At 36.4% G+C, this 26,611-nt stretch overlaps 1 protein-coding gene across 2 annotated transcripts in view; it reads left to right on the forward strand.

The window, feature by feature from the left end:
- Positions 1-26,611, forward strand: part of CD109 (CD109 molecule) — a 155,598-nt gene that overhangs the window by 110,512 nt on the left and 18,475 nt on the right. For both annotated transcript variants that reach the window (XM_027852946.1, XM_027852947.1), the window contains exons 19-29: positions 558-675; positions 2,437-2,550; positions 4,313-4,531; positions 7,941-8,085; positions 10,080-10,256; positions 16,700-16,781; positions 18,152-18,380; positions 19,327-19,492; positions 22,321-22,511; positions 23,717-23,872; positions 25,563-25,628. In XM_027852946.1, the coding sequence (XP_027708747.1) occupies positions 558-675; positions 2,437-2,550; positions 4,313-4,531; positions 7,941-8,085; positions 10,080-10,256; positions 16,700-16,781; positions 18,152-18,380; positions 19,327-19,492; positions 22,321-22,511; positions 23,717-23,872; positions 25,563-25,628 (1,663 nt within the window). The remainder of the gene's footprint in view (positions 1-557; positions 676-2,436; positions 2,551-4,312; positions 4,532-7,940; positions 8,086-10,079; positions 10,257-16,699; positions 16,782-18,151; positions 18,381-19,326; positions 19,493-22,320; positions 22,512-23,716; positions 23,873-25,562; positions 25,629-26,611) is intronic.

Raw genomic sequence — 26,611 nt, forward strand, 5'->3', positions numbered from 1 at the left:
CGACTGAAAAGGGCAAAACAACAATAAGATGGGTATTAATAAACAGGATGTATTGTAAGTGTAGAAAACTGGAAGCAGGGACATGGAGACAAAATATCTATCTATCTATCTGTCTGTCTGTCTATCTGGAAGGAACTCAAGGCATATTTTTATTGGAATATGAATTAAAATACGGTATTTTGATTTATTCATTGACTACTTAATATTTGTTCATTTATGACCATTGCTATTAAAACAATAGTTTAAGGTTTACAACTACTAAGTAGCAGTTTTTTGTTGCTTTTAAGTATTATTTTGAAATTAAACTTGCAAACCGGGGGAAAACATCTTCAGGCAAAATAATTTAAGCACTTGATAAGGGAAAGTGACTATGTAGTTTTTCATCTTTGTATCCTCATTGCACCACATATCAGGAACTTACTAACTATCTATTCAATTTAATTAACTGCTCTTGACTTATACTGAACATTATAAGATGTTAGAGCCAATTCTTGGTTTTTAAATTTTATATTCTTCTTAACTTCGGTTTTGAAATTTTATGTTCTTCTTAACTTTAGTTCTCAGACTGACAGACAATTTGAAGTTATCGTGCCAGATTCCATCACTTCCTGGGAAGCTACTGCCTTTGTGATCTCTGAGGACTTAGGGCTTGGAATGACAACTGCTCCAGTGGAGGTAGCACATTAAAGGACACTTTTGTTTAAGTCATGGGGTCATGAAGCTAAAGAAAGTATAAACTCCTAGATTTCTAGTTTTGTTTATGATGCTCATGGGTGCTTAGACTTTCTGACAGTAGTTATTTGTTTACTTACCCACATCCCATGCTCTATCCCTCTTGTATTTCATGCTGTTCATTGTGTTTGACTGATAAGCATATTGCTTTCAAGTAGAGAATGTCCCAAAAGTTTTAGTGCAGTTTTAAGCTTTAATAGCTTAAATTATAAATTTTAATAGCTTAAAACTGCACTAAGATTTTTGAGTCGCTTTATGTGTATAGGGGTCAGATGACAATGTTCCTATTAAGAATCTTGAGTTCTGTTGCATAGCAACCCAGAAAGTTGTCCTTTTAAGTGACAAGTGACAAGATTTCGATAGACCAGAACTCAGGAAGTGTGTGTGTTATACTTGGGTTTTAAAATTGAAATTGCTGAGGGAAGTGGTGATTTGAGCTTCTAACTAAGCTGATTCAATTTATAAGGGGCCTTAGGAGAACCCATTTTTGGAACATTCTTTTCACACCTAGATCTATGTTATAATGTCAGAGTTTTAGCTACAGTGAATTGTGTAGGTATAGAAATTTTGAATAACTTTTCTGGTGACTTCATCCTTTATTGAGTTAATAAAACTATGACTCATAGCTCCTACATCTTCCTGGTATGTTTCTTAGGATGCTAAGAAAAACTGCTTAGTCTTTGCAATTTTGAATTCTAGTGAATATTGTATTTAAGTGCACTGCTTCTGGGTCCCTCTGAACAGGGTGGTCATTGTCCAAACAACTCCTGCAAGAAATAGAACAGAAGTAACATCATCTCTCAGATGTAACATAGAAGTAACATCATTCCTGGCCCGATAGCCTCTCAATTTTTTTGCAAGTCCCTTGCTTAAATTAATAAAACAACTAAACACGAGGGTATTGGAATAAATGGAAGAGAATTTTTTGAGTTGTTGCCAAATGTGAGCTCTTAGAGAATCCTTGGAATTCTTCAGTCTTCATATTTTTATCTTTAATGCTTACGTTAGTATCTAGATAGAACATACTTAAGGCTGATTGTCACCCCAGAACACCCTTGAAACAGTGTATTTGCATGTAGAATTCCCTCAAATGGAGAAGGTTTGCATAAAACTTTGTAAACTTTCACTAAGAAAACAATTTAATGGCAGTAACCAACTAGGTTGTTCATTTAAAAGTTCAACCAGGACCCTCAATGGGTAGGTCAGTTTATAAGGTGGTTTATGCAGATTAAATGAGGTGATGGGAGTAACTGAAGAGAGATGTAAGGTGGTAATATCATGAGCCTTAATAAATTGATTCCTCAAACCCTCTCCAGGACGCTATTTTAATAGGAGCATTTCTTTATAACAACAACAACAATGACACCACCACCACCACCACCACAAATAGTTTGGATTTTCCTTTGGTTAAGTCAAATAAGTAGTTGATTCTAGTAACCAGTGATTCTGTAATATAAAATACATAGTCTTATGAGAAATGAAGTCACCATTTTTTGTATACTTCATGCAACATTAAAAGATCTTGGACTTTAGTGGTGAAAAGGACCTTAGAGATTGTATCATTCAACTTCCTCATTTTATAGATTAGGAAATTGGAGCTTGGAGGAGTGAAATGATTTACCTGAAGGCATATAGGTAGTAGTAGAGTACTGGGAGGATTGTTTTCCATTACATTAAAAAGTTATTCTTTTTTTCCCTTTACAGCTACAAGCCTTTCAACCATTTTTCATTTTTTTGAATCTTCCTTACTCGGTTATCAGAGGCGAACAATTTGTTTTGGAAGTAACTATATTCAATTATTTGAAAGATGCCAGTGAGGTAATGTATTCAAGCTTTTTAGGAGCCTAAGCATTTATATCTCATGGGACAATATATGTGCACTTGCATTTCTCTGTGTGTCTATATTTGTGTATGTATGTGGCAATTTGTTTTTGGCAGGTAAGTAGCATAGTGGATGGAGCACTTGACCTGGATTCAGGATATATGAGTTCAAATGAGGCCTCAGACACTTACTAGCTGTGTGACCTAAGTCAAGACACTTAACCTTTGCTTGTCTCAGTTTCCTCATCTGTAAAATGAGGATAATAATAGCAACTACCTTGCAGGATTGTTGTAAGAATCAAATGAGATAATAATTGAAAAGTGTTTAGTACAGTACCTAGCACATAATAAGCACTATATAAATGTTAGCTACAATAATAATAATAATAACAATAATAATAATGATAAAGCTCCTAGTATCCAGGGGTCTAGCTGGCTCCATTTTTTTGTTTTTTTGGCAATTGGGGTTAAGTGACTTGCCCAGGGTCACACAGCTAGTAAATGTCAAGTGTTTAGTCTGAGGCCGGATTTGAACTCAGGTCCTCCTGACTTCAGGGCCAGTGCTTTCTGCTCCAGGTGCCTGCTCCTGGCTGGGTCTATCTTAAAAAAGCTTTTGGGTGATTGCTGAATTGAATGTTTGCATTATCTGTTTCTGTTTCACAATATTTAAGAATATTAATAGTGCACATGAAGCCTTTTTTCCCTTTCATTCCTTCCCAGCATGATTTCTTTACTGTAGCTTCATCAGTCTCCTTACTATTTATAAGATTAAGATTAATCTTGTATCGTTTTCTTATTGATCCTATTTACAATTAATTGAAACTGCTTTTGTCCTTAAGTAATGGTTCTTTGTCTCTGAATTTGGTTCAGAGTTTAGCTGGCCTGTAATGGATTGAGTTAAAAAATACAGCTCTCCTGCCTCAAGGAATTTAATTGACCTTGGAGAATGTATGAGAAAGCAAGGGAATTTGAGCTTAATATCTTTGTTCCACCAGGCTGTCCTTCAAGGATGTCTGTTTTGCTGTTCAAAAGTCTGGGCTGCCATATTGTACCTGGGCCCAAACAAAAAGCCTTTCTTAGTCTTATGAGAGAAGAAGGGGGGATTATTGCTAGTCCCCATTACCAAACCTCTAACCAATCACATTGTTCCTTACACCTCAGCTCTGTAACCAATTGTGTTGCCCTTAATTCCATGATGTCATCTATTCTGCTCTGTTCTTTGTTTTGTTCTCCCCAAAACCTATGTAAGGGGAATTGTCCTTTCGCTCAGGGTTTTTGGCATTAATGGAGGCAAGCCATTGACACACTTAGTGACTGGCGGTGGGCCCCTGCCAATAAATGTTATCTTGCTTGAAAATATGCCTCTATACCCAGAGTAACCAGAGTCTTGGGCAATTTAGACAAAAGGGTTTATCTCCACTCAAGCTTGACTGTATGGAATTTATATTAGACTACAGATTCCTAGTCAGGTTGGGTGGGGTCAGATAGAGGAGAAGGTTAACTCAACCTTCGGAGACTGAGGTCTTGGAAATAGAAAAAGGGGGAACTCTGAATCTCCCCAATTCATTAATTATTAATAATAATTTCTCTCAGAGGAAAAGGTGTGAAACCAAATCTTTTTCATTAACTGCATTTGAGGGCTGTTACAGTTAGATGCTGTGAAACTGTATTTAGAATTGATTCAAAATTCATCAAAATGGGCAGGAGAAACTTCAAAGATTTAATATAAAAACAAAATTTGTGTTATTTTATTTTGCAGGTAACAGTAACCATTGAGACAAGTGACAAGTTTGATATTCTTATGATTTCAAATGAAGTAAATGCCACAGGCCATCAGCAGTCCATACTAGTGCCAAGTGAGGATGGGAGAACTGTGCTTTTCCCAATCAAACCAAAGCATTTAGGAGAGATTCCAATCACTGTGACAGCAATTTCTCTCAGTGCCTCTGATGCCATTACCCAGAACATTTTAGTAAAGGTAAGTAACTGAAGGATTAATTCAGCTACAAATCACATTTTGTCAAAAAGTAAATGATGTTAGTAGAATATTTTTATAGCTATTAAATTCTTAGGAAAAAACTAAAATAATTTCCTTCTGATGCATCTTATAGTCAATGACTGCTGCTCTCTGGAATACAAATTTTTTTGGAAGGTTTGGCACTTTTCTCATTTAAAGTTAATTGGGGAATAGAACCATAATAGATTGTCTGTTACAGTAAATTGCATTTGAGAGCTATTAAAATTGCCTCCTATTAAAGTATGCTTAAGGCTACATGAAGAATTAATTCGATTACTTAATCTCAAATTAGACATTGTAGGAAGAAGAGATGTCAAAAACTTATTTTAAGTAAATCTTTACATCAAGGACATGTTATACTATGAATACAGGACTTTACCATCCCCTCAAGCTATTATCTCTATCTCTTTCATCTCTTTCACTGTCAAAATTCTAGTATTATCCATTTTCCCTGACTCTATTTCATCATCATCCACTCACTTCTCAACCCTTGATAATATGGCTTTTTATGCCATCATTCTACTAAAACTGCTTTCTCAAGGGTTATAAGTGAGTAAATTACATGGCCTAGTAGAAATAGCGCTGGACTTGACATCTGAAGACCTGGTTAGAGTAACTATAGGCTATGACATTTACTAACTATGTGAGTATGGACAAGTCCCTTAAATTTCCCAGAGTCTCAGGCTTCTCCTCCTCCATCAAGTAAGGATAATAATCTAGAATTACCTACCTTACAGGGTTGTTCTAGGGAAAGTACTTTACAAATCTTAAAGTCATCCAAAAAGGTGAGTTGTTATTATTTCTCAAGTGCTAAACCCAATGGCATTTTCTCAGTCCTCAGCCTCCTTGACCTCTTTGTCACTGTTAACACTGTTGCCCAGCCTTTCCTCCTATATAATCTCTCCTTCCTTGACTTCTGTAATAATGCTCTTTCCTGATTATCCTTTTTACAAATCACTTGACTGCACCTATTCATTCTTCTTTTGTTGGTTCCTCATCTTTTCTCCACCCCTTAAGCAAGAGCTTTGTTTTTATATCTCCTCTCTTCTTCCTACCTTTCAATTCCCCTTTTCTTTTCCTTCCTCATTCTCTTTTGCTTGCTGATCACACCTGCTAATTTGGGTTCAATAACCATCTCTATGTAGATAACTCAAATCTATATATTTTTTCTCAGTTTCTCTCAAGAATCAAAGTCCTACATCATTTCCTGACTTAAATGTCTCTTTGGTATCAAAAACTCAGTATGTCTGAAATTGAACTCTTCTTTTTTTTCTTCACAAAAATATTCCCTTCCTCCATACTTCCCTCCTTTTTTTTTTTTGTGGATATCACCATCCTTATAGCTCTAGAAGTTAGAAAAGCATCTGGCACATCATAAGCACTTAACAAATATTTATTGATTGATCATTCTGGTAATTGTAGCTTCAGAGCCTCAGGGTCATGCTAGATTCTTTGCTTCCCTCACTCTCCATCTTTAATCAATTGCCAAGTGTTGTTGATTCTGTCTTTACAATATTTCTTAAATCTGTCTCCTTTCCATTTACCTGACCTAGACTCAAGGGTGGGTAATTTGTGGCCTCAAGGCCACATGTGGCCTTATAGGTCCTTTGACTGAATCCACACTCCACAGAGCAAAGATTAGTTTGGATTCAGTCAAAGCCAATTGAGGACCTAGAGGGCCACATGTGGCCTTGAAGCTGCAGATTCCCCACCCCTGCTTCATGCCATCAACACCTCTAACTCAGGATATTCTTGCTTAGAGCTTTTTTCTTCCTCTCATCCTGTCCAACTATCACACGCCTGTCCAAACAACCTTCCTAAAGCATAGGTATGACTTTGTCAACCCTCTTGTTCAAAAAGCCTTCCATGGCTCCCTATTACCCATAAGAAAAATACAAACTCCTTAACTAGGTATTTCACCCCCTCCATGTCCAGCTCCAACCCACATTTTCAGTCTTGTTTTACATTTTCCCCCTTTATGTACTCTGTGTCCCAGTCAAACTGACCTATTAGCTTTCCCCCAGACTAAATATATATCTCCCACCTCTGGGCATTTGCACAAGTGATCTCTCATGACTGAAATACATTTCCTTCTCATCTTCACCAAACTTTAAATGGCAGTTCAAGAGCCATCTCTTTTGTGAAGCCTTCCCTGATCCCATAGGAATCAACCCCAGGGAGCACAAATGTGCTTTCTCAGTCTTCCAGTTGTCTTTCATTTACTTAACTGTGTCCATGTCTATTTTGGGCACAGATGGCTTTGTTTTCATATCACCAGTGTTTAGCACAATCCCCATATATGTAACAGATATTCAGTAAAAGTTTATTGTATGAGTGAATAACAGTAGAATGAAATGTTTGTTGGCAGGGGCTAAGCACTCAGTTGTTTTTGTTATTTTTAGACTTGATGACTCTTTATGTAAAACTCCAATTATTCCTCTGGAAGACTTTTTTTCATTTAAAAATTTTATTTTTAATTTATAGAATAAAACAAGTACTTCCATAACATAGTACAATAAAAAAGATGATTGGACATGAAACTGCAAATCTACTATGCATAATTTGCTATTCTTTTCCAATATACAACAAAATTATCATGTAAATTTCTTTTATTTTCTTCCCTTCCTCCCACCTACCACCCTAGAGATGGCTACCATTAAACACAAATAGGAAAGAGATTTTTAAAGAATTCCAATTATATAACTATCTCTGCCTTATTTAATTAGAAAGAAAGCACTTCTATATTTGAAGAGCTTTCAAAGACTACAAGCTCTTTGAAAGTAGGAATTTTTTTTTGTACTTTTATTCTCAGCTTCCAATCCAGTACCTACCACTTATAGCTACTTAAGAAATGTTTAATTGATTGAAAGAAAGTCGATGGAACATGTGGTACAATGGACAGAGCTCAGGATTTGGAGTCCAATGACCTGGTCAATTAGCAAGTTAGTCAGTAAACACCTATTAAGTTCCTACTACATGCCAGACACTACAGCTAAGCACTAGGGATATATAAAAAAAAAAAGACAAAATATATTCCTTGCTTTCAAGGAATTCACATTTTAATAACCTAGATTTGAGTCTTGATTTTGCATTTACTAGTTGTGTAAACTTGGGCAAGGCTCTGGACCTCTTAGCCTCAGTTTATTTCTTTGTAAAATGGGATTAATCATATTTGCAGAACCTTATGGTGATGCTGTGAGGAGTTTTGTAAATTATTTGAGTTATTACAAATAGTTACCACAAATGTCTAGTTATTTAAACTATGATTTAAGATACTGTATAACTAGTAAGGTATTCGCATTTATAACTCGGTTAGTTCTATAAGTGGCTTAATGGATATGGAATTAATTATGTTTATTTATCTTGTTAGGCTGAAGGAATAGAGAAATCATATTCACAGTCTCTCCTTTTGGACCTGACTGGCAACAAATTATCAACTACAGACCAAATTTTGAACTTCACCTTCCCTCCTGATAGGGTGATTGGTAGTGAAAGAATCCACATTACTGCTATTGGTAAGAAGATATTGTATGGGTTTATGTGTTTTTGTTTTTTTATGCTTGTAGCTCTATAGATTTTTTCCTCCTGTTAGTCCCTATTAGAAGATAGGGGAAAATGGTATCAGCCTCTACTGAGCTCTGACTGTGGTGTGAAAAAGCATCTTACTTAGATAATAGATGACATGTGTCCATGATTTAGTAAATTGGAGGGAGGGATTGGTACAGGGGAGCAATATCTTTAGTATATAGAACACAACTCTGATCAATCCCGGATTCTGACTTGTTTTGGAACCTGAGTGACTTGGGTCTTTCTGGGAAAATCAGGAAGATGATTTTTTGGTGATATTGGCACAGTTCTTCAAGAGAAAGTTACTATGTAAAAACAAAGTCAGTTTTGCTAATACAGAATGGAACATTTTACTGTATTCTCACAGTGCTTTTAGGCGCTAAACAGAGCAGAAACACTACAGTCAGCTCAGATTGTGAACACATCTAACCTTGTCTTGAGGTTTTTATTTGGAAATAATTTTAATTTATTCTAAGTTTGCAAGTTTTTTATTTCTATGAGACCTAAAATAGATAGGATCAGGAGATGCCACCAAAACTCTAAACTATGTAAGATCTTGATATTTCCTATAGTCATAAGAAATTCAGCTGTTAAATGCTCACTGCAATCTTCTCCAGAACACACAAGTAGCCAAGACCACAGGGATCTTCCCATAAGCTTCAGGAAACACAGAACTGCAGCCTTTTAATTCAGTTTCTACTAGCATCAAAATAATATTTAGGTCACTGTGAAAGCATAACCTTTCGCCCAATAGTGATTATACAGCTGTGTTTTACAAATAGAATAATATGGATAAAGGAAAAATTTTAATTAATGACATCTGAATTTAATACCAGTGACAGGCCACCAGGATTTTAGGATCTGGGACAAACATCTTTGTTACCCTCTCAGGAACTCTGTTAATTCACATCTGTCATGATGACAATCCTTTCTATTTTTCTATTCCATGTGTTCTCCACTTGTTCTTTGAAAGCAAAAACTATAACTAAAACATCCAGTTTAAGCTGGAATTCTCAGAAGGAATAAGTGTGTTGTATAGAAACTTGAGTTTTCCATTCAGTGGGAGCCATTTGTCCAAGTATCCTCCATAGTGTTGGAATGCCATGCAGTGGGGAACGTAGAAATAAAGAACATAGGCTCCAAACTCTCATTTAGGGGGGGAGTTGTGCAGAAGCAGTAATGAGAAGGGCAAAGCTGGGGTAAGTCTCAAGCAACCATGCCCTGACCTGGGGCTGGTATGGGAAAATTGTAACATTAACAAATGAGTCTAATTTTGGAGGGGTTTGGTCCTCTAGAAAAGAGATCATAACCCATCAATGTCTTTATTTGGGGGCCTAGTTTATAAACTTACACCATTGTCTCTATTAGAATGAGCTCTTTCAGTTGCTTTGGTAACAGTGTGCTAGTGTACCTGGCTTTCCACAGCCTCTCCAACATTGGCTACCATACCAGTCTTTGTCATCTTTGCCAATTTGCTCAGTGTGAGGTGAAACCTCATAATGGTTTTGATTTTCATTTCTCTTATTTGTGATTTGGAGCATTTCATCATGTTAATTAATTAATTATTATTAATATGAGTAAACTAATGATGATTAATATGAGTAAACAGGAGAGCAATATAATCAATTAAACTTGTTTGGCAACTATTTACATTTTAAAATAAAGGAAATTCAGTCCCTAAAATGTTATGTCTTCATTAAGTCTTTTTTCCCCTGTAACTCTCCATCATGATTCTTTTGTTCATTCATTCTAATTCATTTTTCCTCTTATAGGAATTGTACAGGAGCAGCTGATATAGTTTGTTGTATTCTTTCATTTTCAGGTTTTTGTTATACTTAATTCTCTTCTTTAGTTGTCTGAGTGAAATCTACTATCAAAAAGTTAATAGTTATAGAGTGTTTATAGCATGGCCCTATACATGAACTCAATCTTTTGTTTACAGGAGATATTCTCGGGCCTTCTATCAATGGGTTAGAGTCCTTGATCCGGATGCCCTATGGCTGTGGTGAACAGAATATGATCAACTTTGCTCCAAATATTTATGTTTTGAATTACCTGACTAACACAAGACAACTGACAGATAGTGTGAAAGACAAAGCCATCTCATTTATGAGGCAAGGTCAGTATTTTAGCAAACAAAACAACTTGCTAATCAGAATTCCACCATGCTGAATTGAAGACAAAGATTGTATACATAAATCACTATGGGGAGGGAGGGGGAAGTTGGATTACAAACAATTGTTTCCTGGGCTTCAGCAGTTTCCCAAGACAAGCTTACAAGAAGAAGACAATACAACAATTTTGCAGTCAAGGGGGAGCAATATTGTTCAAGTCTTTGGGGATTGTTACTTGGTAGGTCACAGGACCAGAGAGTTTTGTGATGGGAACAGGTCCTACAATCTTTGATTCGCTTCATTTAAGGTACACAGGCACAAGAGTATAATGGTTGTGGGAGTGTTGTCAAGGGTTTGATTGAGCGTTTCAAGCTGCATTGTGAGCTTAACTCACAAACTAGAAGAAGCAATGCTTGAGAAATCTGACTTATTAGTATATTCATTACACATATCCTATCAATTAATAAATTCCCTTTACATTCGTTTGTTTGGAACGACCCTTCAAGACTGATGAGGAACATTCATTTGAAATATGATTTTTAAAAATTTCTTGATTATAGAAATATACTATAAAAAGTAAAAGAGGGACATAGTTACCATATAACAGGGGAAAAACTCCCTTAGCTCTGTTTGATTCCAGGCATGAGTCATATCTGACAGCCAATCATGTGGTTACAGAGTGTTAAAGGCAAGGCTCAGGATTAACTAGGTGGGACCTTTTCCAGAACTTCACAGAATATAACACAGGTTTATTAAGTGGAACAGAATGGATGAAAAGGAAATGGAGCAAAGAAGCAAAAGTATTTAGTATTAGTTTCACTGCTTTGCTCATGAGTTTGTATAAAAATGTACAGGGTTGGACGTAAGATTTTTCTAAATTTTCCTTTTTGTATTTTTTTTCTCTGTGTTTCATGCTTTCATTTATCCTAAACAGAATCCTGTTCAAAGAAGAATTGTGGGATCAAGTCTTAAGTTTGTGTTAGTTCTGGGTTGTGGATAGCAGTTGGCCAGACCAGGGACATGTGTATGATCATAACTTGGGCCAGGGAGGTGGAGCAATGCCATGTGGAAAGAGAGAGGAAGCAAATGAGTACCGAGAGTCCAGAAGCCCCTCAAACTGTAGTGAATAGCAGGTTGTTGAATGCCAGATTGACATACACAGATCTGTGTCACATGGTAGAGGTAGAAGCAGCATGTGAGTCTATAAGCCGAGACTGAGAATCAAAAATCAACTGAAGCACGAGGAAGCAGGTGGAGAATGGATCTGAAACAAGGAAATCAGGAACAATATTAAAGGCTTTGGTAACATCATTTGGTTCCACAACAGTACAGCCAGAGGGTGATTGTTGATCCTAGGACAGAACTCTGTTCTGCTTTGTGTAGCACAGTGTGGGCTGAGAGCTTTCCCAGACTAAGGTGGGGCTCTGGAGGTCCTGGTGGTTGCTAGTCACAGCCGAGGTATAGGGTTGTAGTCCCTGGGGAGAAGTCCTCACCATTTGCCGTTTTGTATGCTCTGACCTATTTATTTTTCAGTCCATGAAGTGGAATCTTTTAAATATGGATCAAGACGCAATTAGCCTGCCCCCAAACTCTCAGTGTAGTTTTAAGTTTTAGTAGCTTTAAACTATTCTGTATTTTAGATGTATAGACAGTTGCTTTTGAAAGAACACGAGACTTAGGCATGACAATTTCTGCTAAGGGTTTATAGATCATGAGTATTTGGAACTATCTCATAGTTTATCTCTAAGGTACTTTTTACTAACAAGCAGGGGGGATTTAGGTGAGTTGCTTTAAAGGAAATAGGAGAGAGACTATTATTTATGATTATAATAATTTTTTCTAAAAATAAAACCAAACAAGACTCTTGGAACAATATAGGTGAACCCTATGTTTCACATACATTTTATAAATTGGAACTATGACTAGTCAGTATTTGTAATCCTAAAATAAGCAATTCTCATAGCTATGTTGACCTTTCCCTTTAATGTTTTGTTTCTTAAATTAAGTTTTTTCAGTTAAAAATATTTTTTTCTTCCTCTCATTTCCCTTCCCTCTACTGGAGAAAAAAAAAGAAAAACAAAATCCTTATAACAAATATGACTAGTCAAGCAGAAGCAATTTTCATGGTGGCCCTGAACAATGACCAATTATGATTCCAGAGGACTGATGAATGAATAACACTACCCACCATCTGGGAGAAAGAAGTTAGGGGCTGAATATGCAGAATGAGACTTCATTTTGTTGTAAAAGAGATTTCCTTACATATGAAGGGCCAAAGATCCCAGTGTCTTTTTTTCTTCTAAAAATGACTTGTGTTCATAAGGGTATTTATTTGTTTAAGCTAAGGTGCTCCAAGGTAACTTTTCAAAAGTTTAGGGGCATTTCAGAAAAAGAGTGTTTTGTAATTCATTGATATTGTAAAGGTTAGGGATGGAGGTAAAAGAAATTTATTGGCTTTCCACAGAAATGAAAAAAAATGTTCCAGCCTCTTTTAGGAAGCTAGGGGTATATGATTTCTGTGGACTGCATTTTGAAGTGATTGGGGAGGTGTTGGAAAACTATGCCATGGAACTCTGAACTACATCTGGCTTCTATGGACACCACTGAGCTAAACTATATTGTAAAAGTAACATACAAATTAATGGTATTAAGTAAAATGGTATTAGGTCAGAAACAATCTGTCTCCTTTTAAAGACTGAATTATTTATTTTTGGTTACACTTTTTGAAATTCTTTATATGGTTGGTTTTCATTTAAAAAAATTAAAGTGACTTTGGTGAGTCATTATCGTATTATTAAATCTGATATTTGGATGTGTTTTTTTCCCCACTTAATTCATTCTTTGGCCTAGGAGATCAATACTCCAACATATTGTGTTTTGGCCAAAACAATTACCGCATCAATGAGTGAAGTAGGAAGGAAGAAAAAAAGCATTTATTAAGCACTTATTTTGTGCCAAGCACTATGCTAAACACTTTACAAATATTATCTCATCGGGAGATAGGTGCTGCTATTATAATCCCCATTTTACAGTTGAGGAAACTGAGGTAGTGTGCTAGTTAAATGCTTTGCTAGGGTCATACAGCTAGTTTGAGGCTGGATTTGAACTCAGGTCTTCCTGACACTGGGTTCAGTGCTCTACTGTGCCACCTAGTGGCCTCTCCCATTGTTGAAAAAGAAGGGAAAAAACCCCAAAACCTCCACTAAGACCCAACATTACAACCAAATGAATTTTATTTTATTGCAAATAGTTAACCTGTTGATTGAAGATTTCTCTCAGGTATTTAATTCTTAGGGCTATATCACTTGAAGCTCAATTTTGTGAGTAATCAGAAAAAGTATTTAGTTAATGTGTACTATTTTCTCTAAATAAAAGCAGAAAAAGGAGCAGGTTTTACACAGCTCTCACTTTGCAGTCAATCTTTAAAGAATGATCCTGAGACAAGAATGAAAAATCCAACAAGTTCTTTAGGAAAAAGAACTTATGAAGGTCCCCATTTGCTACCTTTTTCCTTTCTGGCAGATTGTGAAGAAATTGATCAGACTTGCCTATGAAAATGTAATTAATGTAGGCGCCAGGAACCAAATTTATTTGAAAATAATATTAGCAACTAAAGTAACTAAATCATTTATTAATTTATATATTTCATTGAATAGTAGCCTCCATTCTTTACTGTGATATTGCACAAAATTACTTATTTGGAAATTGGAAAATAAATGTCAAATTAAAACATATATATTTATGTCAGGTTTTGTAAAAATAGCAGTGGTTAGTGAGAAACTTCATTTTAATTAACAGGCATAAATACCCTCCATAATGGTAGTTCTTAACCTGGGGTCCATGGACAGATTTCAGGTGTCTTGACCATTTCCCCCTTTATTCATTTATTATTTATTTATTATTTATTCATTTATTATTCATTTAAACCATTGTTTTAAGAGGGGTTCATAGTCTTTACCAGGCTACCAAGGGAGTTCATAACGCACATATGTAAACTTACTTTAGATGGCAACCAGGATGGACTTTAATTATGCTATATGAGGATTAGTTAAAGGAACTGGAATGTTTAATTTATGCTGGAAAAAAGAGAAGGAATCATGGAGTAGTATATTTAGAGCTTTTGGGATACCCTGAAAGGACCTTAGAGAACACTTGGTCCCATCTTCTCATTTTGCAGATGAGGAAACAGGCTCAGAGAGACTGTGACTTGCCCAAGGTAACTCAGGTAGTAAATGGCAGAGAGAGGAGTTAACTGAGATCTTTCTAACTTCCCATCTCTCTCTCTCTATGACATACTACCTTTCCAATATCCCAACAAATACTCGAATGCTTGTGGAAGAAGAATTTTATTTGTTGTATTTGGCCCTGGAGGGCTACACTAAGACCTGGAAGGTAGAGGGGGCAGATTTCAGCTCAATATAAAAAATTCTTAATAATTAGGGTTGTCTTTAAATAGGAGGATTCCTCATTTCTGGGGGTCTTCAAGCAAAAGTTTGGTGACTAATTGTTGGGAAGGTAGTAGATATTATTCTTTCTTTGGGGTGCTATTGAACTAAATGTCCTTTCATGTCCTTTCCTAACATTAAGATTCTATGATAATAATTTAGATTTTAATAATAATTCATGTTCATAATATAAACTTATAGATGGTATCTATCTTCTCTATCTATATCTATCTATCCATCCATCATCTATCTGTCTCTTTCTCTCTCTGTCTCTCTGTGTGTCTCTCTGTCTTTCTATTTCTGTCTCTGTCTCTAAACTAGCAGCTAGATGGCATGGTGGATAGAACGCCAGATCTGGATTCCAGAAGACTTAAATTTAGATCCTGCCTAAGACATTCACTAACTATGTGATCCTGGGCAAGTCACTTAACCTCTGTCTGCCTCAGTCTCCTCATCTGTAAAATGGGGATAATAATGGTGCCTACCTCTTAGAAATGTTGGAATGTTATGAGGATAAAATGAGATATTTGTAAAACACTGTGCAAACCTTGAAGTGCTATGTAAATGTTAACTATTACTGATTATGATAAACTTAAATTAATTCTAATTTTTTTGTAGAAAATTGTGTTTTTTCCTCTTTGTAACCTACCCTGAGTTTTTTTTCTTCTCTAGAGCCATAAGCCTAGAATCAGAGCCTAGTAACAGAATCAGCTGTGTCTTTGTAGATTAACTTTTCCCAAAGAATTAATTGGCCACCATAAATACCAATAGGTTAAAACTGACTTAGAGGGGAAATAAAGTGACTCTACTTGTATTACTTAATACAGAATTCTCCCAGCATCAAATGTAGATAGGGAATTTGTTTCCTCCAGGTTATGTTTTTCTAGTTGCTGTCACCCACGATCATAGCTCAACATTTACATTCCCTATTCCAGCTAAATAAGCAAAGGAGGTTTACTTCAGAACTGGAGAATTCAGTATCTTGTTTTCTTTGTGCTGCCTCTGTCTGGCAGAGGATTGGTGGTAGTGTTGATGTAGAGTCCTGGAGGTCAGCCACCTGAGAGGTAATTTTCGTAAGGACTGATCTCATCTCCATGATCTCATCCCCATAACCAGTTTTACAATATCTCATACTTGGAACAACAGTTGTTGATAAGATTTGTGCCGTTAGAGGGCATATTGTTCTTTTTTTTTTTTCTGGATAGGTCATTCTGATTACAGAGATATTTTCCATAGTTTATGTGGGTTCCAAAATATTTTCATGTTTTACAAGGCAAAAGTCACAGTTCAATTGTGGCCATTCTGTGTTATAAGGCATTGAAGAGAGCCTGTATGGTGGATGAAATTCTGGTTTGTAAATGAAAGTCCTGGGTTCTTATCCTGGGTTCCATTGTTAAGTACCTTTGTGATCTTAAGAAAGATTTTTAAAAACTTGAGAAAATTGTTTAGTATTTCTGTGACTCACTGCCCCCCCTTCTGCTGCATTCTACTTTCCTGCTATAGTTAATGTAAAGACTAAGAAAGGAATTAAGTAAATCAGCTTAATCATCAAATTTCTGTTCTTTGTACCAGCAATAATTTTTAAAATATACTATAATGAAAACTTTATTAATATTAAATTTTACTGGCTAGCTTTTTGGGAAGGGGAGAAGAAGATGCTAAAAGGTGGATGTATTCATTTTTATGGCAAAATTATTGTTTTTAAATAAAAATGTTTAATTAAAACTTAAAATTGAGCATAAATATGACCATCTAAACTTGTTTAGTAAATGTTTATAGATAGTTTGATTTTTAAATTAATACATTATAACCTTTAATTATACTCTTCCTCTTATTTCTTGTACTGTATTGTAGCAGTCCAATTCTTTTATATCCCTCATAGGATCTGCAATAGCATATACTGTGTAAATATTTGATTCCTTTTCGTTTTCTTTCTTCTGCCTGAAAATACTGACTAGGAAGTTGATAATAATGAACATTTTTGTCTCTTTTCATGTCTTCAGGCTACCAAAGAGAACTTCTGTACCAAAGGGATGATGGTTCTTTCAGTGCTTTTGGGAATGATGATCCTTCTGGGAGCACATGGTATGTATGTTTGCCAACAAAATTAATCTATATCTTAGATAAATGCTTGAGATAGGCAGACATTTCTCAATGGGTTGGCTTATGGCTTGGTTTTCGTCAGAACTATTGCCCAACTTTGAAGGGGAATCTCCTGTAGGCGGTAGTCTAAGGTCTTCCTGAAGAAAGCCACTTTTATCTTTTTGGAAGATGAGTAATATTTCTGTCATTGTGAGTACAGCAACATGGAATGCTTTGAGATGATTGTATGTCTTAGAGGAACAATTCGTGAGAATGACTATGTAGTAAAAGGATAGAATAGTCCGTCTGAATTCTCTAAAGTTTTCTACTATGAAATCAAATCCAATATATTGTTAAGAATAGTAAGGAATAATTGATTAGAATTGCCACAGTGATTGAATGAGCCCCTGGACTTGTTATTGGGAGACAGAAATAAAAATGGGAAATGCTGATTATGATGCCTTTTCCATGCTCTGCTCATAACCAGTGACTACAGATCCAAGTGTGAATGATGTTATCTCTGCATGATTTACTGGTTCTTACCCATTATTGTATATTTGTACAATTGTACATATTGTACCCATATTATACATTCAGAGCTGGAAGTGGCATCCCACTCCCTCAATTTACAGATTGTGAAACTAAGGCTCAGAGAGGTGAAGTTCATTAACTCAATAAACATTTATTAAGTGCCTACTGTGTGCTAAGTGCATGAGATACAAAAAGAGACAGAAAATAGTCCCTGCCCTCAAGGAGCTTCTAATCTAACGGGGAGACAAAACTTGTCCATCTCGTAATTAGCTGAAGTGGCCTTTGAATCCATGTCTTCTTAACTCCAAGTCCAGTGCTTGCCTCTTCTTTTTCTGTATCCCATTTCCCTTTCTTTTCTGAAATTTGTAGAGTAAAATTAGTCACTTCTTCAATGTCATGCCACTTGACAGAAGAGAGGATATTTCCTTCCTTGTTTTTCTTCAAAAGTATTTTGTGATACTTTTGTATCACATTTATGATAAGGGTAGTACAAAGAATAATAGAAAAGTAATACAGTTTGGTTCTGGGTCATAAATACCGAAAACTTTATCTGATTTCAGCAGATATAAGATAGAATACACAATTTTGCTTTTCCTTCATAAATACTTATAATATTTCACAAATGAAATATGAATTTCATTCAAAAAATGAACTTCTTTTTTTGGTAATGAAGATAGTAACTACACTTAGAGGACCTTTTATTTGTAGGATATGGATTGGTAGGATTCATAGGGCATAGGTTCCCTGTGTGGGAGAAATCATTCATTTGCTCATTTAATGATACTTGGAAGGTTTTATAACATGTATTTCATTTTAAAAGTTCTATTTTTTCCCTCATCTAGGTTATCAGCTTTTGTCCTAAGATGTTTTCTTCAAGCTTCTCCTTACATAGATATTGATCAGGATGTGTTACACAGAACATATTCCTGGCTCAAGAAACATAAAAAACCAAATGGTGAATTCTGGGAACCAGGAAGAGTGATCCATAGTGACCTTCAAGGTGGCACTAACAGTCCAGTTACCCTTACAGCCTATATTCTGACATCCCTCTTAGGTTATCAGAAGTACCAGGTATTTAACTTTTTGTTGTATTTTATTTGTTGTTGTTTGTCCATTGTTATCAAAGAAGGCCATGAGGTCAGGAAGATGATGCCATGACTTGCAACTGAGTTGGATTAAAATGAGAGAGGGCTGTGCAAGGTCACCAGCCTCACTTTCTCCTCTGGAGTCATCTGGGTCCGGTGGCAAGACATAGATCAGGACAACTGGAGATGGCCCCCTGTATTTGAGTAAGTGGTATAAAAAGGAAGGGATGTTTTAGGACCCAGAGACCCAGTTACTTTGCTTTTAAATCTACATCTAAGGAACCCAGTTTGGACATGTACTCCTTTGCTTCCATGTTCCAACAATCTACTTGATAGGTCCGTGTCAGTAATATCTGAAGAAGTTCTGTGTGCAAACATTGAAAGATATGCCATTAATAAGTTAACAGATATTTTATTACTTAACTGGGAAAGTTTTTTTTTTAAATGAAAGTTATCTGCTTTGGTAAAAACATTTTCTCAACTTTTTGGCTGATGATTTTCTTATTTATAAAAAGATACATTTGTGACCGGACAACTAGTTGGTACATTGGATACAGTGCTAGGCCTGGATCATTGATCACCTTCTAGTTTCCTGCCACTGCAGGAGGTGTGATAGATCGTTTCGTCTCCTGAATTACAGTGTTCGTTCCAGAAATTGAATTATATGCTATGCTCCCCAAACACACACCCAAACTTTTGCTTTTGATTAGCACTCTTAGCTGGAGAAGAACTAACATCCACTGTTTACTATCATCTCACTATTTATTCCTTCTTCCTTTGGAAGACAAGGCCTAATTACTTGTCATTGTAAAAACTAGTTACGACTCTTTTAAAATGATAATGTGTCAGATTCCTAAGTTTCATCAAGGTTTGTTATTTAAGTGTGATAAAGAAGTTATTTTTAGTGCCCTAATATCTCCATGTCTATCTAGGCTTCCATGGATATGAGATCATCTGTTAACTTTTTGGAGTCCCAGTTCAGGGAAGGTGTTTTAGATAACTATACTTTAGCTCTCCTAAGTTATGCACTGTCATCTGTGGAAAGTTCTGAAGGGAGAGCAGCTCTGGATATGTTGAACCAGAGAGCAGAACATGAAGGTAAGCGTATTCTCTTATTACGTATGGAATTATTTTCTGTTTTGGTCTGGACTTGTGATTTCTTTGGTGTAGGGACCCCCAGGTTGCAGATCTGCCTGTGCACTGAAAATTAAGGGACTTGTCCAGGACTTTCTGACTTAAAGAAAGCATGACATAGTAGATAAGTCACTAGACTTGGAGTCACAAAGACCTGGGTTCAAATCTTTCCTCAGCTACCTACTGGCTGTGTAACCCTAGGCAAGTCACTTAATCTTTCGGAGCCTCAGTCTCTGCAACTGTAAAATGGAGTCATAATAGCAGCTACCTCCCAGGATTGTGAGGATTGAATGAGATTATTAAGAGTTTTTCAAATCTTAAGGTGCCATATAATTACTAGCTGTTATTATTATCAGAAAATGAGAGGTTTGGACTTGATGACCTCTAAAGTCCCTTTGGAGCAGCTGGGTAGCACAGTCGATAGAGTGACAGGCCTAGAGTCAGGAAGTCTCACCTTCATGAGTTCAAATCTGGCCTCAGACATTTACTAGATGTGTGACCCTGGGAATGTCACTTAACCCTGCTTGCCTTTGTTTCCTCATCTGTAAAATGAGCTAGAGAAGGAAATGGCAGTCTTTGAGACAACCCGAAATGGGGTCATGAAGAATTGGACGTAACTAATTGACTAAACAACAACAATACTTACTTTAATGATTTTAAAGCTGATATATGCTGATATTGTTGACATGGCTTTTGCCATTTTGAGTATTTGATATCTCTTCTGCAAGGTGGCACAGAGTCTATTTACTCTGTTATATACCCATTAGGCTACTTTATTCCATGCCTTCTCTGAATTCAGGAGGTTCACCTATCCTCTTTCAACTAGAATATTATCAAATCTAAACATATTATTTCAGTATCAATCAACAGGCAGAATATACCTAAAGGAGTACTATGGAAACATCACATCTACTAATTCTAAATTCTGCCATTTAAATAAAAGATAGCTTCATGAAGTTGTTAGACACTTGTAAGACTTCACAGAACACTGTATCATCATCTTCACTATCAACAACAGTCAGACAGTAAACATTTATTAAGCACCTATGTATACCAGGCACTGTGTACTGAAAGAAAGACAAAGCACAGTCCCTGCTTTCAAGGAGCTTATGGTCTCATGGGGGAAGACAACTCACAAAAGGAAGCTAAAAAGGAGAGGCTACTCCATGTGGGGCATGTGGAAGTCCAGGGCAATTCAGCCAGGTGGGAAATGATAAAATGGCTGCCGTGGGCACTCTCCTTAAATGGCTGCCGTGAGCACTCTCCTTAAATGGGAAAGCTAAAATATGGGAAGAGCTAGACATTTGTTGTTTATTTAGTATCTTTGACCCTATCCTAGATATATGGCTGATTGATTATAGGATCACAAATTGAAAGCTAGAAGGAACCTTGGAGTCCAAACCCTCTTCCTTTCCGCTATTTTATAGATGAGGAAACTGAGGCCCAGAGTTATTAAATAATTTTTCCACAGTCACTCAGCTAGTAAATATCTGAGATAGGTTTTCTTCTTTTTTTCTTTTTAAAATTTTTAGGCAATTGGGGTTAAATGACTTGCCCAGGGTCACACAGCTAGTAAGTGTCCAGTGTTTGGTCTGAGGTCGGAATTTGAACTCAGGTCCTCCTGACTTCAGGGCCGGTGCTCTATACACTATGCCACCTAGTTACCCCTTGAGGTGTGTTTTCAATCCAAGTCTTCCTAACTCTGAGTCCACTAGACTTTCTGTTATAGCAGGCTGCCTCTCAAATGTTTCCATAGAAGCAGAAAGAATCTTTGTTATTTCTTCCTTCTGCTAGCTGAAAGATCTACTCAGTTGTTTTTGGCATAGATGTAGCTCTGAGTGATTAACTGATTGATTGATGTAGATACTATTCAAATAATTCCTGAAGTACTTGGGGGTGGATGGGAAGAGAAACCCCAAGGAGGGAGACCCTCACCTCCTCCGGGGTATGTGGCGTAAGAATTTTTAGGAGATTTCCACCTGATTGGGGCCATATGGAAAATTTTACTGAGGGGGGGGGCTATAACTTAAACTTATATTACTGTGACTTTTGAATAATGAAACATGCTAAGTCCTCTAGAATTTTAGAGCTAATGAGGCTCTTAGCCATTATCTAGGCCTTCCTCTTTATTTGGAGAAACTTAGGCTTAGGGAGGGTCTGACTTCATACAGCTAGTTAATGACAGAACTGGGAGAGCTCAGGTTGCAGAATGCTCAGTTTTGGTTTGTTTCCATTACTTCACCCTGACTCCTAAAGTACTTTTAGGAATGGATATCCAGATGAGTTGTGTACTTTACCTTCTGGACTAGAGTATATATTGCTTTCTTCTTCTTTTTAAAATTGGTCTTTTGTCTTTAAATCACCTTCATTTCTGAACATATCCTTCCTCTTCCTCTACCTTGTGAGCTTACCTTTAACAAAGATTGACAAAAAAAGCGGGGAGTGGGAGGAACCAGTTCACCAAAACCAACCAACATATTGACTACATCTGAAATATACTTTTTTCTTTTGTTTAAAATTTAATTTAATTTAATTTAATTTCTGAATTCTCTCCCCTCACCTCCCTATGTTCTACCTATTGAAAAAGCAAGAAAAACAAAATCCATTACAGATATCTGTAATCATGCAAAACAAATTCCTGCTTCAGTCATGTCCAAAAAAATATGCTTTCTATTTGGAGGTAGATAGTTTGAGCTACACTTTTCTTAACATATGTACACAGGTTGAAAATAGGCTTAATTATCCAGCCCTCACCCACTGTTGAATATCTTGATGCTGTTGTTCTCTGGCAGGAGGCATGCAGTTCTGGGAGTCATCAGTGTCCAAACTTTCTCAGTCCTGGCAGCCGAGTTCCTTGGACATTGAGGTTGCAGCCTATGCGTTATTGGCACACTTCCTGCAAAATCGGATGGCAGAGGGAATGCCTATTATGAGGTGGTTAAGCAAGCAGAGAAATAGGCTTGGAGGTTATTCTTCTACCCAGGTTAGAGCTGATAAGTTATTGATTGCCTTTTTCTGAGAATATAAGTTTGTGTGTGTGTGTGTGTGTATAAAGTTGTTACATGCTGCTCCGATAGGTAGGATTCTGGGCTTTGTGGAATTGTATGAATATAAAGAAGTGGAAATTGTTTGGTTTTTTTTTTATGGCAATTGGGGTTAAGTGACTTGCCCAGGGTCACACAGCTCAGTAAATGTCAAGTGTTTGGTCTGAGGCCGGATTTGAACTCAGGTCCTCCTGACTTCAGGGCTCTATCCATTGTGCTACCTAGCTGCCCCGGAAATTGTTTTTACTAAGTCATATATGAAGACAAGTCTGATCATTGTATAGTTACATGATGTCTACATTTGAAGGGACATAAAGATTCCATGGTTTGAGATTCCAAATTAAGATTTTTTAGCAAAACTAGGGTTTTTTAATCCTTTATGAGTGGAAGTATCTATGGGGTTTATGTGTTTCTTTTCCACTTTCACATTTCCCCCTATTCAATATGGTAAATTTAACATCTGGTTTCTTATAGACTATGTATCAACTGGTTGACTAGTTTATTTATGGCTTTAAAATAAATTAAGGCTTTATGATGAGGGAATAAAGAGGTTTTTTTTAAAATAACCATTCTTTAAGTCTTTTTGTACTTTTAAAATTGATGATAACTTATGTTGGGCAACATTTTGTAAGTGCCATTTTAAAGGCAAATTGAATTTTCTTGTCAGTCCTGAGAAGACATTCAGTCCTGATGGGCTCGAGGCACAGTTTATTCTTTTCGTGTCTGTATCCTTTACAAATGCTTTTTGTTTAAGACTTAGGATTTTCAACATAAGCAAGTCCTACTAAAAGCTCCCAGTTATTTCTGGCACTCTGTCACCTCTTTATTTCTTCAATGCTGTTCTGACACAGCTGGGTCAGTTGTTTAACAAGAAGGTCCGGGAGTCTGACTCAGGCGAGTCTGATTGGTTTCCACCTCTGATGTTATAGGAGACAACCAGCCAATCAGCTAGGGAGCTTTTTTCTCATCTAACATACTTCTAGAAGGAATTGTCTTATCACCCTAGTAATTGTTATTTTTGACAGGAAAAAAAGTAATTCACAATTCAATAATAAGAATTGCCTTCAGTTATTGGGAAAAATTCATAATCCTTTAACTGTTGTGTCTTTACTCTATAAACCCTTTATTTCCTTTCCCTTTCCAGGATACCATTGTGGCTTTGCATGCCTTATCTACATTTGCAGCTCTCACCACTGCTGGACAGACAGACATGAGAGTCACGGTAACTGGGCCTAGTGTGACAACACCAATAGAGTTTCTGATTAACACTAAAAACCGCTTTCTTCTTCAAACAGCAGAGGTAGGTAATGCCTATTTGTCCACTGGAAAATTATTTAAAACTGTGTAGATGATGCTTTAAGGGGGAGTAATTCTCTCTTTTGTTCATTTATCATTTGTTTCAATCGTGAAAAGATGGGCAGATTTCAGATAAGTTAATACAGGACACAGGGGTTGAACCTATGGAATATCATACCCAAGACCCTGGATTAAAGAAAAGCAGCATGAATGCCCACCATGGGTTGAATGTTTAGGAACCCAGACTAGGAAAGAGAAGTAGATTAAGTGAGAAGATGGTCATAGTTTGAGAAGAAAGCAGATGAGCCAGGAGAGGCAAAGGAGACCAGCAGCGAACTTTTTGGCTGGAGGTCATAGAGCACTCCATTCCTTCTAGTGCAATCTAACAAGCATATATTGAGCACCTATTATTCATGCAGCATGAGGCTAAGCACTGGAGATAGAACAAGTCAACAAAGCTCTGCCCTCAGGGAGCATATTATATAAGTCTTTGTACTTGGGCTTCATCAGATTCTTTCATGCTCCCCTTTTCTTCCCACTTTAATATGGTCTTCTTCCCTGGCCTGGGAGGAGGGGGAACAATAGCCTTAGGGTCCTGGAAAATAAGTGAGGGACAAGGATGAAGTGAAGTACAGCATGTGATGAATTATGTCACCATGCTTGAGGGACATCTCACCATTCAGGACAGGAAGATAAAATCCCTGGTTGTGCTTTTTCTAAGGAGGAGTGTGTGGGCACTTTAAATGAAGACTGTCAATTGCTAGAGACCTTGATTTACCTTTCTTCCTCTACTTACACTTAATGAAATAAGGGGATGGCAGCCAGAAAGAGAAGGACCTTGTTTGACTTCTTTGTCGAAGAAGATCAGTTGACATCACAAAGATTGATTGGTGGAGGGGATGATTCTCCTTTCCTACCTGCTATAGAGAGCTTTAGTTTGGTAGTTCTTAACCTGGGGAAAAAATGGGGAAAAAATCACATCTTTATTTTCTTTAGCTTCTAGCTGAAATTTAGCATTTTCTTTAATTATGAATACAGGTAACAAACTATTATAGCATGAGGCTTCACCTGACTGCCAAAGGGGTCCATGACTCCAAAAGGGTTAAGTACATTTGCTGAGGATTAGTTATTTAGCTCTTCCCAAATATGTGTATCTGTTTATATGTGAGGATATATTCATATATGTATGTATACATTTAGATACAGGTATACACATTCATGGGCATCTAGGTAGCGCATTGGATAGAGTGCCAGGCCTAGAGTCAGGAAGATTCAATTTCTTGAGTTTAAATCTGGCCTCAGAAACTTACTAGCTGTGTGAGCCTGGGCAAGTTCACCTAACCCTATTTGCCTCAGTTTCCTCATCTGTAAAGTGAGCTAGAAAAGGAAATGGCAAACCACTCCAGTATCTTTGTGAAGAAAATCTTAAATGGGGTCACGAAGAGTCAGACACAACTGAAACAACTCAACACCAACAAAAACACATTCACATATGTATATATGACATATATGTCACATACACAACATAACATATATTGTATGCATACATTTTTTTAACTGACAAAGAGGGATGATAATGAACTATTTGTACTCTTGCTGGTAGTACTAATCATTAATTCTTTAGGATTTTCCTATATAATAAATGATATGGCCATAGTCACATATTCACTATTTTTTGTCTCCCCTTCATTTAGCTTGCTGTCCAACAGCCAACTTCAGTCACTGTTTCAGCAAGTGGTTTTGGATTTGCTTTCTGTCAGGTATGTAGTCAAGTTTATACTTGTTTAGGTCAATACTTTGGTCACTACTTAATTGATGAGTATATGTCCTCTAATTGAATCAATTTCCTTATGCCTAACACAGCCTATGACTGTGTTAATTGATAGAGTTGAAAAAAATTCTTCAACCAGTGGTTAGCCTTTTTGGTGATGTTTTTCTAATTTACCTAGATAGGATTTTGGACGACAGACTCAGGATCTGTCATCAGGCCTGTACTCAACAGTTTTCCAGCTTGCTGTAGTACTGGCCAATACTGGCATTCTACTGATGTAGTATTTAAGAATCCAGAGTGAACCTAATATGTTCATGGAATTATTTGATTAGAAGTTTAGTTAAATACCACTGTTCTAATATGATTCTTTGGAAGGTCTTATAAAGACAGTTTAGACAATCTTATTGATTCATTTTTATAATCTGGTTAAAATTACAAATGGCTTTTAATTTAATTTTTATAATTTGTAAATATTTCTATTTGTGAGTTTTGTTGATTACTTGGAGAAATAGCAACCAATGACTACTTCAGCATTATAGTCCAGTGGAGTTTTTGATGGTATTAAATGTTAAATACATGGTTAATTCCCATTTCCTATTTTAGTATGAAAATACGTGTTTTTGGAATATATTAACCTCATGCTGATTCACTATCCATTTGAATAACTTACCTTAGTTATATACGGTCCATTTTAGCTTTTTATCATAATTATATATTTCATAATGTGTGGTAGTATTTTTAGTTAGGGTTTTTTTTGGAGGAGTTGAGGGGGGCGGTGAGAGGTGTTGAACTTGTGATTAAATCATGTGGGGAACTCCCAGTAATAAAGCTTATTTTGTTGGTGCAGATATTCTACAATTTACAGTCTTAGGATTGTCTGGGCCATGAAGACAATTAAATGACTTGCCCAGAGTCACATGGCACAATTTGTGTCAGAGACAAATTTTTTATGTAATTTAAATCAGATTTTTA

This window comes from Vombatus ursinus, unplaced genomic scaffold (assembly GCF_900497805.2).
Source record: "Vombatus ursinus unplaced genomic scaffold, bare-nosed wombat genome assembly UNPS02009835.1, whole genome shotgun sequence".
NCBI classification, from domain to species: Eukaryota; Metazoa; Chordata; class Mammalia; order Diprotodontia; family Vombatidae; genus Vombatus; species Vombatus ursinus.